Genomic DNA, 15,310 nt, shown 5'->3' on the forward strand with positions numbered 1-15,310 from the left:
TACCTGTTTTTGGAGCATGCCTCATTCAATATTGAACAGTCTAGCCCTTGATAGGTTTGTCTCGGTAGTTGCTCACATTAACTTAAAGCCTTGTACATATATATAGTTAAATATCCGCAACTCGAAATTTAGTTTTTAAAAAAGATTTTATTTTTAGTACTTAATTTCTTTATGTCACAAGATTGGTTGAATTCCCCGACTTAACTTTACGTCTGCTTGTCTCAAACGGAACTGATCTCTCTGCTGCTGGCTAGTTTCCATGAGCCCTTCTCTTGGAACTCCCGACTCTGGCTTCGGGCGTTGCTTTCCTCGGCTGCATCTTCGTGTCGGTGGCGTACGTGCCTGGATCGATATTTGGGGATGCGTCGGCTTTGATGAAAGGCATCCACTGCTGGCGATCGGTGTTGCATTACATGACGGAGCTAGGAATGTGATACTCCTTGGTCTTATGTCTAGCTTTGATTGGTCCTCATGAGTGGCGTGATTCTAAAGAATCCATTTCTCGAGAGTGGCGTGATTCTAATGTTTATGAAACAATGTGGTCCATTCTTTATATGGGGGTCCCTAGCTTGGAGTATGGGAAGAAACAGTTATTGATTCTTGAGTGGGGTCCTGTTACTTGTGTGGATGGGGTGGATGAATTGTACATAAACATAATGTGTATGGGATGTGGGGAATTATGGATATGTCACTCCCCCAACGTTTGTTATTAGCCTGTCCCTAGGCGATTACCCTCGGGTATAGTGACGGGGTGTCAAGTGGGTTGGCTGAGGTTGGTTCCTCTTCTGCTTCTATTATAGGGTTAATACATTTAACCGTGACTCTTTTAGAAGTTTTCTTAAATTTAACAGCTACATAACTTAGTAGTACTAATATAATTATGACAAATGAAATTAGTAGACTTATTTGTAATAGGTTACTATATTTGGTGTATTGCATAATTATTTCATTAGTTTGGACATACGACAGTGGTTTTATTTTAGTTATGTTGTTGTTGACATAAACATTCTGGGCAAAATCTAACATTGTGTTTGATATTGTAAATTCATTTAATTGGATTGAACAGTTGTAGATTTTTATAATGGTATTTCCTTCCGCTATGATTTCTTGGTTTACACAATTCTGGTTTAGCGTTGTTTTTGGAAGATTCCATGTGATTAGTATATTGGGTTCAATAAAGTTTATTTGAAAGTTTTGAAAAGTTTTGGAATATGGACATTTAGTGGGAATTTGCATTAAAATTCCTTTTATACAATTGTCATTGGTTTTCAATCTAGTTTCTTTAACAAATACTTCTTCATTTTTGATGTAGTACTTGTCGTATGTCATATCTGTTAACATGTTATTTAATTCGTCTGGATACGGAACGATTTTATAGATTGGTACTTTTGTAATGTCTTTGGGAATGTTGGAAATTATTAGAATTTCGTTGGTATCGGATTTTAGCCATGTGGAGGTTTTTATACCCGATACTCAAAATGAGTATTGGGGTATATTAGATTTGTGGTAAAAGTGGATGTGTGTAACGTCCAGAAGGAATCGTTTCCGACCCCATAAAGTATATATATTCTTGATCAGCATCAATAGCCGAGTCGACTGAGCCCTGTCTGTCTGTCCGTCTGTCCGTCCGTCCGTCCGTCCGTCCGTCCGTCCGTCCGTCCGTCCGTCCGTCCGTCCGTCCGTCCGTCCCCTTCAGCGCCTAGTGCTCAAAGACTATAAGAGCTAGAGCAACGATGTTTTGGATCCAGACTTCTGTGATATGTCACTGCTACAAAAATATTTCAAAACTTCGCCCCGCCCACTTCCGCCTCCACAAAGAACGAAAATCTGTGGCATCCACATTTTTAAAGATACGATAAAACCAAAAACGCAGAATCGTAGAGGATGACTATATGTTCTAGAGTGTAAAATCTCAACCAGATCGTATAATTATTATAGCCAGAATCAAGAAAACAATTTCATTCTTTCTCGCTCTGTCTCTCTCTAACACACAGGTTTCATGGTCGGTTTTGTCAATTGCAAAATATGAGTTCAAGGATCTCAGAACCTATAAGAGCCATAGCAACCAAATTTGGTATCCACACTCCTGTGATATCGGACCTTGACCGTTTCGTGTCCAAATATCGCCACACCCCCTTCCGCCCCCGCAAAGGACGAAAATCTGGGGCATCCACAAATCTCAGAGACTATTAAGGCTAGAGTAACCAAATTTGGTATCCGCACTTCTGTTAGATCTCACTATAAAACTATAAAACGCCCCACCCCCTTCCGCCCACACAAAAGACGAAAATCTGTTGCATCCACAATATTGCACATTCGAGAAAACTAAAAACGCAGAATCATAGATAATGACCATATCTATCAGATTGCTGAATCTGGATCAGATCGGATCATTTTTGTAGCCAAAAGCAAGAAATCAATTTTCAGTGGCTACGCAGCGCCCGACGTCACGCTCAGACTGATTTTCTGTCTCTCTCGCACGCACTCTTTGTCGTGTGGTTCAATATTAGCGGCGTCTGCCGCAGGAGAGCCATACTGACTTAGTATCGGGTATAACTGTAGAGTTGCGGTGTCCGCAGCAACTCACAACGTTCCACCTCGTTATATTTAGTATTTTCTCAGAATTTATTTGTTCCAGGTAGTCTTGTTTTAATAATTTTGGATTAAATATACCGAGCCTAGTTAATTGCATACCTAGTTCTATATCTTCGATATATTCTGTGAAATGTTGTAGATTGAATATCAAAATTTCTATTTGTTGATTCCTGTCTTTTTCTTCATTTAGTTTGTTTATAACGTTTATTCCGCTATTAACTGCATCTATTACCAAATATAGTTCATTCATTTGAATGCTATGGCTGGCTAAATTTTCTATTTTTTGTTCCAAATCGACTTTATCTTCCTGATCTAGTGTTCCAAAGAGATATTTGTAGGCTGTTCCTACTATATTGATTAGGCCTCTTTTATTTCTTTTGTTTATTTTTAGCCCGTTCATTTCTCTTTGCAATTTGTCTACTAGATATTTTATTTGGATTATGTCCTGGAATTTAGTGGCTTGCATTAATAAATTTTGGTATAGTTCTTCGGTTTTAGTTACATTAACAGTTAGATAATGGTATTCGTAATTGATAGGTATGTTAATCGATCCAGTTTTGAATATCATATATCCGTTTTGGGATTTTATAGGATTTATTTCTATGTTTTGGCCCTGTGCCATTACGATGGTAATTATGAGGAAGATGAGGATTTTAATTGTGTTGAAGTTCGCCGATTCCATTAACTTCCTCGGTTTCTCTGGAATTATTATATTTGCTTCTATTAGATTTCTTCTTTTTCTTGAATTTTGATTTATAATGAGTTATTTTCCTACCCCTATTCTTTTCTTCATAATGTTTTTCGTCTACCTGTCTAATTTCGCCCGTCCTTTTGAAAGGATTTGTTACCTTAGACTTAACTAGAGGTGATAGTTTATAGCGGGTATCTACTTCATACTCTATGCGGTTTTTATTTAATTGAGTGATTTTATTCACTTTATTTAGTTGGGTGTCATAATCAGGTGAGCCTGCATAAATGAATATATCAGCTGGTGTCCTATTTGTGGTATTATGTTTGGTTTTATGATTATAAGTATAAAGAATTAATTCAAACTTCGTGAATCTAACTTCCGGGTTATCCTCGCTAGATATTATTCTTAATTTTTCATTTACTGTTTTATGAAATCTTTCTACGTCAGATATTCCATTTTTGCTGGAAGTGATCTCTATTTTGACGTTTTCCGCATTCAGCCATGCTTGCAATGCTGTGCACATAAAAGCTGAATCTTTATCGGCTTTGATTTCAATTGGTTTGCCCATCTCGTTAAAAACTTTCATGATGGCTCTTTTTGCTTCTAACCAGTCACGACTTTTTACTTCTACAAGAGTGGCAAACTTCGAGTATACGTCAATACATGATAGGAACTGTTGGTTACCAACCATATAGAAATCTATGACGTATTTCTCTCTGATGTTCAGTAGTTCCGGTGTAGTTTCGAATGCCAACTTCGTATTTCTATGCTCTGTTTTGGCAATATTACAAGTAGGACATTCGTTTATGATGTTTTGGATTAGTTTTTGACAATCCGGGTAATAGTATTTTCCCCTAAACCAATTGACGGTTTTCTCTATCCCTGGATGGAGTAAGCCTTTATGATTCTTTAATATGGTTTCTTTAAATTCAGCGTAATTCTGAATATCTAGGAGTTTCGTGCTTGACTTAATAGCTTTGGTTATATTGTTAGAATTAATGATTTCTAAATAGGCTTTTTGGAATGGAGGAAAATATATTTCGTTATGGAAATATAATGCGCTCTTTTTGGTGCATAGATATTCCTTTATTATATCCTTCGCTAAGGTGTTAGTCATTTCCTTATACGTGATCTTGATGATTAGCTTGTGAAAATAACGAATTGTTTCTACCTTATCTTCATTGCCTTTTATTAGCTCAATTTGTCGATTGTAATAGTTAATTGGTCTTTCCGTGATAGCAATGTGATTTAGATTGTCTTCCTGTGCGCTATGTACAGTTGCACCAACGCTATTGGAAGCTTCTCCAAGGAGATTTTCAATAATCTTTACCCTTGATAAGGCATCAGCTACATGATTTTCTTTGCCTGGTAGATATTTCATTTTAAAATCAAACTCATTCAGTTTTATTTTCCACCTTTGTAATTTCATATTTGGCTCCTTGAGGTTGTTCAACCAAATCAAGGGTTTATGATCGCTTTGTATCTCGAATGTTCTACCGAACAGGTATGAACGGAAATACTTGGTTGCCCATACGATCGCTAATAATTCCTTTTCGATGGCTGAATAGTTTATTTCATGTTCATTTAGGGTTCTGCTAGCGTAGCAGATCGGTTTGTGTTCTTGTGACAAAACCGCTCCCAATGCTATGTTACTAGCGTCGGTTGTTACCGTGAACATTTTGTCAAAGTCTGGGAACGCAAGGATAGGGTCTGAGGTGATGAGTACTTTTAGTCTCTCAAATGCCTCGACGTACTTTTCTTCCTTGGGGTCTATGACAGCTCCTTTCTTTAGTTTCAGTGTCATGGGTTTTGCTATGTTTGCAAAATTAGGAACGAATTTCCTGTAGAACCCGCACAGACCTAAGAATGACTTTATTTGTTTAGTCGTTTCTGGTATTGGAAATTTGACAATGGCAGAGATTTTGCCTGGACTTGGTACTATTCCTTCAGTAGTGACTACATGACCTAGGAATTCAGTTTCCTTTTTCATGAATTCACATTTATCCATTTGTAGCTTCAAGTTGGCGTCTCTCAACTTTCCAAATACTCTCCTTAGTGACAACAAGTGTTCTTCCAATGAAGTGGAAAATATAATGATGTCATCTAAGTATACAAAGCAATCTTTGAAGATTAACTCTTCTATCAGATTGTTCATACATCTTTGGAAGGTAGCTGGGGCAGTGGTTAGCCCAAAGGGCATACGAGTGAACTCATAATGTCCATGCTTAGTGGAGAACGCAGTTTTGGGGATTGAGCTAGGTTCCATGGGTATTTGATGGAAACCTTTTGCTAAATCGATTGTCGTAAAATACTGACATTTACCTAGTTTGTCTAGGATTTCATCCATTCGTGGAGTTTGGAATTTGTCCTTAACTGTTATTTCATTTAGACTTCTATAGTCTACTACCATTCGATATTTTTTCTTTCCTGAAGCATCTATCTTCTTCGGAATCATAGATATGGGCGAGCAGTAAGGAGAATTCGACTTTCGAATTATTCCCTGCCTGATCATATCTTTGATTTGCTGGTTTACCTCCTGATCATGTATCTGGGCATATTTGTATGGTCGTCTGTAGACCGGGTCTTCATGTAGAGTTTTGATCTCGTGCTTGATTGTACTTGTGAAAGTCAAATTGTCACCTTCTCTGTACTGCACATCCTTAAAATCATATAAGACCTTCTTTAACTCTTCCCTCTCTTCGTCGTTTAAGTGTTCCAATCTTAATTGATTACATTCCCTTAATTCACTGTCTAGAGCGGAAGCGAAGTATTGATCTCCCTCTGGAGATGGGTCAAGGCACTTAGGTGCGATCTTCTCTTCTTTTGTAGAGGGATCAGTGCACTTCTGTGCGGTCTTGCCGGCTTCAATAACTTCTCCACTCTGAATGATTGGGTGCGACCTAGCTCCTAGTGTTACAGTGTCATTTCTGTAATCGATGACGGCTTTACTTGCCATCAAGTATTCTCTTCCTAATAAAATATCATAATTTTCGGAAAAGTTATGTATGTAGAACTTTTGTACGGACGGACATGTTTTGTTCGCATTCCTCATTATACTCTTAGTTAAACGGACAGGTCCATTGATGGTATGGACCGTAAGGTTATCGTCTTTTATCTCGGAATCTGTATAATTTTCTTTCATGATGTTGATCGATGATCCCGAGTCAGCGATACACCTTAATATTCTTTTATTAATGGTAATGTTTATATAGGGTCCTCCTCGGTTTCTTCCGAGGCGGCTTGATGAAAATTTACGTCCATCTTCGTTTGGCCACTCTGGCTCTCCCTCCCTCTTTTAGTAGGTTGGTTGGGTCCACTCCCACTAGCTTGGTTTTGAGATATTTTCTGATTGAATGGATTCTGAGCCCTACCTTGATTCAAGGAATTTTTGAACTCATTGTATAATCCAGGATTTTGGGAATTTTGATTTTGATTTGTTCGATTAGTCTGACCTGTTCCAGATGAACTCTGAGTTTGATTGTGATAGTTAGTAGTATTATAATTTGCATAATAGTTTCCAACATTCTTTCGACTTGATTGAGACGATTTCGATTGATCTTTATTTGTACCTGAATCTGTTGTACTAGCTTCGTACAATCCTTCTTCTTGTGCTGCCTTCTTAAGATTAGACAATGTGGTAATATCTTTTCTTGCTAAGGTCATGAACATTCTGTCAGGAAGTTTTCGAGTAATGACATCTTTAATTGTGTTGTTCAAAGCGTTTTTATAAATGACATTATTTTCTGGTATGTTTTCTAAGTTTAGCTTATTGTTTATTAATAATGCTTTTATCTCTAATTCTTCTATAAACTTACGAAGACTGCCGTTGAATCTGGTGGTGTATAGTTGTCGTAAGAGTTCTTCATATGGTGTGTGATTTTTGAACTCGTTGATCAGCGCCGTCTTCAGTTCGAGCCACGTGTTGGGTTGTATCATTTGCGATATGCGTTGTGCCTCTCCTGACAGTTGGATCTCGGTCGCTCCAAATAGGATCCTTTGTTGGCGAAGATCTTCAGTTGGATATAATCCGCATACATATTCGATTCGTTTGATAAATGAGCTTAGCTGTCCAGATGAACCGTCATAGGCAGGTATTTGTCTGATCGACAGCAGTGCCTGGTTCAAGTGGATTTCGCTCAATGATAGTGGTGGTAACGCCATGTTGTTGGTGTTGATTGGGTTTTGTTTTGTTTTCAGTAGTTTTTAACTTTATTTTGGTTCACTTGTAAGTTTTTTGATTTTGTATTTAGTGTTTCACTGTTCTTGGTGGATCACTCTCTCCGCTTACTTCAGTTCACTTAATTTTAGTTTTGCAAATCGTATGTGCTCGTAACACATAGGTTCTTTGGCGGATTTCACAATTTTATTAACGATTCCGGGATTACGTGATCACAGTAATTAGAAATTACACAAGCTGACCATTACCGAAATATAGGAGTTAATTTTAAACGAAATCCTACCGACTGCGCCAGTTAAATATCCGCAACTCGAAATTTAGTTTTTAAAAAAGATTTTATTTTTAGTACTTAATTTCTTTATGTCACAAGATTGGTTGAATTCCCCGACTTAACTTTACGTCTGCTTGTCTCAAACGGAACTGATCTCTCTGCTGCTGGCTAGTTTCCATGAGCCCTTCTCTTGGAACTCCCGACTCTGGCTTCGGGCGTTGCTTTCCTCGGCTGCATCTTCGTGTCGGTGGCGTACGTGCCTGGATCGATATTTGGGGATGCGTCGGCTTTGATGAAAGGCATCCACTGCTGGCGATCGGTGTTGCATTACATGACGGAGCTAGGAATGTGATACTCCTTGGTTTTATATCTAGCTTTGATTGGTCCTCATGAGTGGCGTGATTCTAAAGAATCCATTTCTCGAGAGTGGCGTGATTCTAATGTTTATGAAACAATGTGGTCCATTCTTTATATTATGGGGGGCCCTAGCTTGGAGTATGGGAAGAAACAGTTATTGATTCTTGAGTGGGGTCCTGTTACTTGTGTGGATGGGGTGGATGAATTGTACATAAACATAATGTGTATGGGATGTGGGGAATTATGGATATGTCACTATATATATATATACCTCCACACATGCATATAACATCATTCCCGCATGAGTAAGAGTATCCCCGTCATCGTCTCAACACAATCATATATTTACACGAAGAGTTATAATTTATTTATTTATCTAGATTTTGCAAAACGATGAGATTGTTGATTATATCGAAACATGATGCAGTAAATTTAAATGGAGGAAGGGCGCGTGGCGTAAACCATGGATTAGGACATGACCAGATATAGTTATATTGATATTGATGCTGATAAAAAATATATATACTCTATGGGGTCGGAAACGCTTCCTTTTGGATGTTACACAAATCCACTTCCACCTCAAAACTAATATACCCCTATAATCTTTGAGCATAGTGTCTGCAAACGACATTCATCAGGGCTTCTGGTAAGACAAGTGCAGCCAAGTCCCATACTGCGATGGCAGTGCCCACGATGCACTAAGTTATCGAGGGACACTAGCACTGGATTACGATAAAACCCAGAAATTTTTTTAGATTGGTTAAATTTATTCATGTGAAGCTATTATTCTTACGCATAGGGTACATAATTTCGCATATTTTAATTAGTGTATGACAAAGTAACCGCAGAATAGGGTTAATAAATCAAATAAATTAAAATTATTAAATTATTGTGTAATCAGCCAGCAGCTGAAGGCGGCTTGATGGTCAACCGCTTCCCTATTACGCCTTCTCACTTCTCCTCGCACCACTCATTCTCCTTGCGCACCTGCTCCTCTTCGGCGGGAGTGAAGTCCTTCTTAATGTTAAAAGTCTTACGTATCTCCTCTGGAGTCTTTCCCTTAATCATGTTTGCCACGGTCTTGCAAGTCAGTTCGAGCAAACCCTTGATATCTAGATAATTGGCGGCCAGGATTAACTCGAAGAGTGTGCCCTGGTCTACTTTGAGGAAATCGGCGTCCCACGAGATGATGTCGTCGGTGCGCTTTTCCTTGCTCTCGTCATCTTCAGTGGGCTGAGGATCATCCTTATGGTAGTGGGCCCAGGTCAGAACTTTACGCAAAATGGTAGAATTCACATTCGGCAGAGGGACAATGGCATTCTCATCATCCTCCATTCCACAATCCTCAAGCATTGTCTTGATAGTTCCCGAGCACTTCGCGATCTGGATGTCGGTATCGAAGATTTCCTCGTCCGAGGACTGCAGTTTAATATTGGGCATTTTGGATATTTTTCTCCCTAGAAATAGGAAAAAACGTGGGAAATATATGCATATAGAAAAAACAAGACACATTTTTTAGAAAAACACGCACACGCAAGAATCCGCACATAAGCAGGTACGCGTCGATGAAATGCATATAAGTAGAAAGACACACATATGTATGTACATTTACGAGTGCTCCTATGTGTGCATATTTTTTCGCTCTACACAAGCGTATTAAAGTGCTGATATTTCGGTTTTTTATCCTTTTTATTGGTTGAAAACTCACTTTTACGTGTTTTCTTTAGTTAAATGCTGCAAGAGAAGGTGTTAAAGAATTCTTCCAGGGAAAATTTTCAGTTTTTAGAAGCGTCGCAGATAAATGACTGGAATCAGTGTGACCGCGGGACTATCGTTAAATATACCAAAATATACCGTCTCATTTAAACAATATACTGACAAATTCAAGTTATATTTTACATGTTCGTCGTTTTTTTTATTCCGTGGAATATTACTAGCTATATAGAACATTTAGCCATGCCCACATTATTTTATCCGATCAGTGAATCAATTGTATACTTGACTGGCTTATTCTTAAAAGTTGCTTTTATTGTATTTCTATATACCTTTAAAAATTAAATCGAATAGATTGATCAAATTGACTAAATATACCATTATATACCGATATACCATAAATATACCGTCGGTTCAATTTAGACCTAAAAAATACCGTAAACGGTCACCGACTGGAATTATTGCAAAAAAAAATCGATCAAATATACTAATATATACCACAAAATGGATGAAATATACCAATATATCATAAATCTAACTATCGACTTCAAAATATACCAAAAAGTACTGTGAACGGCCTTACTGATCCGAACAGAATAGAGTATCTGATGTTTTGTGGTCACACTCTTTTGGTACTTCGGAGAAACGGCTACACTTAGTGATGGCTCTGATGAGCCAAAACTATCGTTAAAGGGACACAGAACCCCTTGGTCGATATACCGAGATTAGGTATCGTTGCTTCTGTCATCCCTATCCCTAACTTGGGTGGCGAAAAAAAACTGATTCGGAATATTGCGGAAATTTATAACGCGGAAAAGAAATCTCCGTCTGAGACCGAACTCATTTTGTAAATTGATTTTAAGCCATTAATTAAACCATCTTTTAGAACGATCCATGCTCACATGCGCGCTAGGAAAATGATAAGTCGATATCGGTAAGCGCGATACAAGAAATAAAAGTTAATGAGGCAAAAGCAGAGTGCTAGAAAAAAGGCATACATACGCACGCTCGTCGACGTCGTCGTTGCGAAGGAATATATGTATCTGCATGTTCGTGTGTATGCGTCGTGTACACATAAGTGTGGTGGCTGCAGCTTCTAGTAGAGTGTCGGAGTGCGTCTCCATTCGCATTCGTGGAGGGGGAGCAGAACTGGCAGACGAAACAGAAGGAAAGATTGATCAAGCGGCTGGAAGTGGGAGTGGATGGGAGCAAGTGCGCGAGGCATGGACGGCGGCGATTAAATGTTTTTTGGGAACAAAGACGTGAAAATGATTTGGCATAGCAGAACCTCCACCAGCAGCGAATCCGAGGGCTCCGCCGTATCCGTAAGACCAAGAGAACCTACCAACGGCTTCTTTTCCGGCCCACTGTGATATATTTTTTTGATGCAAACCCAGACGAACATCCAGCAACAACCGAAAACGAGCCCTGTACGTGAACTGTCCAAGTGTGTGTGCATGTCTCTGCCGACGACGCAACAAAAAGAAAAACACATTGGAAGGTAGCAGAACGACAGACAAAGCATCAGGAACGGCCCCGAAGACAATAGAGTGGAGAGAAGCAAAGCATCAGCCAGTAGCGCCTTTGTGAATAATTCATTTAAGGTAATGTTTACAAAAACCGAAAATTCAAAAGAAAAGAATTATAAACATTTTGTATGTATATGTGTGCTTGTTTGTTAATGTGTGCGTTTGTACGTGTGTATTCCGTTCCTGTGTAATAGGCGCCGCCATTTTTCGTTCCCATGTAACAAAGCAAGCTCTGAAAAGCAAATGTTCGCCTAGGGTTGGCAAGGCTTTTAAAAATGTTTCCCTTCAAACTTTTGTAACATTTTTCATAGCTATTAAACAGCTAAAGGATGGATATACTTAAATTTTTTTTATTTCGATGGCACCTATAGTTCTCTATGTTGACATTCCGCCCTTTTTTTCGAGCTTCCAATTACCCTGAGAAAAAGACAACGTTTTTGGCAGAAATTCGAAATTCTCAGTATACCAATGGTCGTATTCCACTACACTTCACTACATACTGAAGGACTTACAAAGATAATATAATACGTCTGCACAGTGCTATCAGTCGAAAAGCTATGACACTATTTGTACCAAAAAGAATGTTTTCCAGCACGCTCAGCTGATTAATACCAGCCCCAACTTTTTGTTTAAAAATATGAATCTACCGTTTCACTGCCGCTCCGCTGTCACCAGATGGTCTACAAATCTAAAATAAAGAATTTATTTCTCGCTCTAACTGTATGATTTTACCATGAGCTCTTGTTTTACTGCCATAACTTGACGTGTAGTGGAATACGAACGTAACAAGTGAAGATCTAGGATAAATAAATCTGTCACAAACTTTACTAATTTCTTATGCAGTTGGGCCTTACTTATTCTCACTGCGCATATGCTGCTCTCTTCTCCCTCTGGATTACTCGGAAATCGCGAACACAACAGGAACGCATAATATACATACATATATGTTTGTATAAAACAGCTGAGAACGTTAGCCTAGCCGTCCGCAATTTGCAATTTTGTCCAGTTCCAAAAGTAAACGAGCTTTGATTATGTGTATTTATGTATGTAGGAAAATCGGCATAAACGACTACTTGCTCTCGCCGTCCAGCGACTGATAGTGATAATTTGCATATCCACGGATATCGCCAGTCAGCGCTATATTAATGGAACACCGCCACGACGTGCAGCTTCTAGCAAAAATAATTTGAAATCCAAAAACCAAATAGTCGGACATGTAAATTGATAATCAAATTAGTTTCAATGCGTCGGCTCTGTAATTATATATTCGAAAAAAGGATGTGTTGAATATCAGAATATTTGTATCCCATTTGGTTGGTCGCTACGGCTTTTTGTTACACATTTGCTTCCCGAGCTAATTGATTTTTTCCGCACGTGTGTGTGTGCGGGTTTGGCTCGAGAGAGCGTTGTCTGTCGTCGACCCCATGTAACATCTAATATGCACCTCACTCCTCCGCTCTATCTCCCTTTGTCCTGCTTCCTTCGTTTATAAGTCTAATTCAATTGAATCAAACTCTGTTTTCTGCCCCCTACTCCCACTTCTTTCGCTAGTATACATACTAGGCTCTTTTAGGCTATATCGGTTTTTCATTTTCATTTCAATTTTTTTTCTTTTTAGATTTTTAGTATCGATACATCAATGTTTTTTAAATTTGGCAAACGATGTTCTTCCATTTCGGAACCTACATCTGTTTTTTTTTTTTTTTTCTTTGTGCAGAGAGACATTTGTTTGTAATCGCTTGACTTGTCTTGAATTTACTGGCAGCTGGGAGAGACCATCAATAAAAACTTTTTGTAAAAAGCATGCAGTACGAGCGAAAGGTATACATACGAGGGTGGTCTGATAAGTACTTGCCTCACCGCCCGATGGAGCCTGTATCGCAAAAGAGGTATGCTATCGTTCAGTTCATACTTTTAGACGGCTACAGTCAAAATTTCAGCCGAATCGGGCTCGTAGTCAACCGTCAAAAATTGGTTTAGCGAGTTTCAACGTGGTCGCACGTCGGCTTTTGATGAGCCTCGCCCAGGTGCCCCGAAAATGGCTACCACGGAGGACAACGTAACAAAAATCCACGGTCTCGTATAGGCAGATCGCAGTAGCCATCTCAAAAGAACGCGTGGGTCATATCCTACATGAAACGCAACCATGAGACCACTTCAGATCAGTGTTTGACGCTGTTTATGCGCAATCCGAAGGAGTCTGCATCGTTTCGTGACCGTCGACAAAACATGGATCCACTGTTACACACCCAAAACCAAGGAGCAGTCGACACAGAGGACTTTACCCGGCGAACGTGCTTCGAAGAAGGCGAAGACTGTCTTATCGGCCGGAAAGGTGATGGCCACCGTTTTCTGGGATTTACAAGAAGTGATTTAAATCGACTACTTGGAGAAATGCAAAACTATCACAGGGCTCTACAATACCGAAATATTGGGCCGATTCGATGCCGAGTTGCAAAAAAAAAATGGGCCCCATGTCCACCATAACAACGCACTGGCTCACACCTCCACCGTCGCAACGGCCAAATTGGTCAAATTGCACTACGAACTGCTGCCACATCCACCGTATTCTCCAGATTTGGCCCCGTGCGACCTTTTTTGTTTCCAAACTTGAAAAAGTCACTCGCCAGACAGAAATTGGAGTCGAATGGGGAGGTCATCGCCGCCACGGAGGTCTACTTTGCAGACGGTTTTTGTTTTGTAGGCTAAGAACTTATCAGAGCACCATCGTACATATGTATATTCTATCGTTTGACTTGCTAGTCTAGAATCGTTCATCGAAAGTACAATTTTTCTAGACTTAAAGAGACCAAAAAGACCAAGAAGCTAAACAAGTTGATCGTTGTCTTCCTTTTGTCATTGTTAATTTTCAATTTCTACAAGGCGAATCCAAAAATTATAAATACAAATTTTTTAATTAATCATAATTTTACTTAATATTTGATTTGAAAAACATCAGTCAGAAGTCAAAATCGGCCTGCATGACTGGCATCTGTAACGTAAAACATCTCCGAATACTACTGCCATCTCGCTTCGTTCTGTGGAAATGAGTATGAAGAGTAGAGTAGAGCTACACAAAGGTGCCATACGAAAGAAAAAGAGAAAACAGTTGGTAATTTGAATCTGAAAACAGCTGTTGGGGTGTGAAATTACAAATTTGAAACGATTGATTATTTCGTCTGATGATGTGTACTAGTACCGGCTGCAATAAGTAATGAGTGTGTATGTTTCTTTTCTCAGACTCCCACAGAATGGTCGTCGGCTCGAATCACACGCGGCGCGGTGAAACTGGCAGCAGATTTACGAACAGCAGCTCCAGCAGCAACGGGAACAGCGCCGCCAGCAGCACAAGCAGTGGCTCCACCTCTACCACCAGCTCAACGTCTTCATTAGCTAGCAGCGAGGCGGCGGCGGCGGCTCTTTTGTCGTCAATGTCCCAAAAAAGCCAAACGGCCGCCCAAGCACCACCCACAGCAAGCAGCCACCATCAGCTGCAGCAACCGACGATAGCGACGACGACGAACCACCATCAACCCCATCATCCCCATTACCAACAGCAGCAGTCACACAACCACCACCACCAGCAGCATCAATCCTCAAATGGAAACGGAGTAGGAGGTGGAGCAGGAGTGGGTGGAGGTGGAGGTGGAGGAGGTTCCCTCAATGGCTGTAATGGCAGCGCCGTTAGTCGGCTATCACAGTCCACTGGGATGTCACCGCGGGAACTCTCGGAGAACGACGATCTGGCAACATCGCTCATACTGGATCCGCATCTTGGCTTTCAAACCCACAAGATGAATATACGCTTCCGCCCTCTTAAGGTTGACACGCAGCATTTGAAGGCGATCGTAGATGACTTCATCCACGGCCAGAACTATGACGTGGCCATACAGCGAATCTACGATGGCCCCTGGATACCGCGCCACCTGAAGAACAAGAACAAGATCGCCACAAAGCGGTTGCACGACCACGTAAGT

The 15,310-nt window shown here is 39.8% G+C and overlaps 2 protein-coding genes across 3 annotated transcripts in view; one reads left to right on the top strand and one right to left on the bottom strand.

The window, feature by feature from the left end:
- Positions 1 to 8,837: 8,837 nt before the first annotated feature.
- LOC117189121 (S-phase kinase-associated protein 1-like) lies at positions 8,838 to 9,913 on the bottom strand. 2 transcript variants are annotated; one of them, XM_033394131.1, is made up of 2 exons: positions 9,800 to 9,913; positions 8,838 to 9,548 (listed from the first exon to the last, which is right to left on the bottom strand). In XM_033394131.1, exon 2 carries the CDS (start codon positions 9,529 to 9,531, stop codon positions 9,043 to 9,045), a length of 489 nt encoding a protein of 162 aa, XP_033250022.1. In that variant the 5' UTR covers positions 9,532 to 9,548; positions 9,800 to 9,913; the 3' UTR covers positions 8,838 to 9,042. The 2 variants fall into 2 exon arrangements, with proteins under 2 accessions (XP_033250022.1, XP_033250026.1); XM_033394135.1 differs by lacking the exon at positions 9,800 to 9,913 and adding an exon at positions 9,623 to 9,771.
- Positions 9,914 to 10,535: 622 nt separating this feature from the next.
- The window catches only part of LOC108164669 (histone-lysine N-methyltransferase Suv4-20), a 9,343-nt gene continuing 4,568 nt past the window's right edge, over positions 10,536 to 15,310 (top strand). Inside the window, exons 1-3 of the mRNA XM_033387810.1 lie at positions 10,536 to 11,129; positions 11,202 to 11,408; positions 14,574 to 15,304. Coding sequence (XP_033243701.1) covers positions 14,585 to 15,304 — 720 coding nt within the window. The 5' untranslated portion in view covers positions 10,536 to 11,129; positions 11,202 to 11,408; positions 14,574 to 14,584. The remainder of the gene's footprint in view (positions 11,130 to 11,201; positions 11,409 to 14,573; positions 15,305 to 15,310) is intronic.

The sequence above is a fragment of the Drosophila miranda genome, chromosome XL (genome assembly GCF_003369915.1).
Source record: "Drosophila miranda strain MSH22 chromosome XL, D.miranda_PacBio2.1, whole genome shotgun sequence".
Lineage (NCBI taxonomy): Eukaryota > Metazoa > Arthropoda > Insecta > Diptera > Drosophilidae > Drosophila > Drosophila miranda.

Coding starts and splice junctions, on each gene's coding strand:
- LOC117189121 (XM_033394131.1), bottom strand. CDS start 9,531: ATGCCCAATATTAAACTGCAGTCCTCGGACGAGGAAATCTTCGATACC.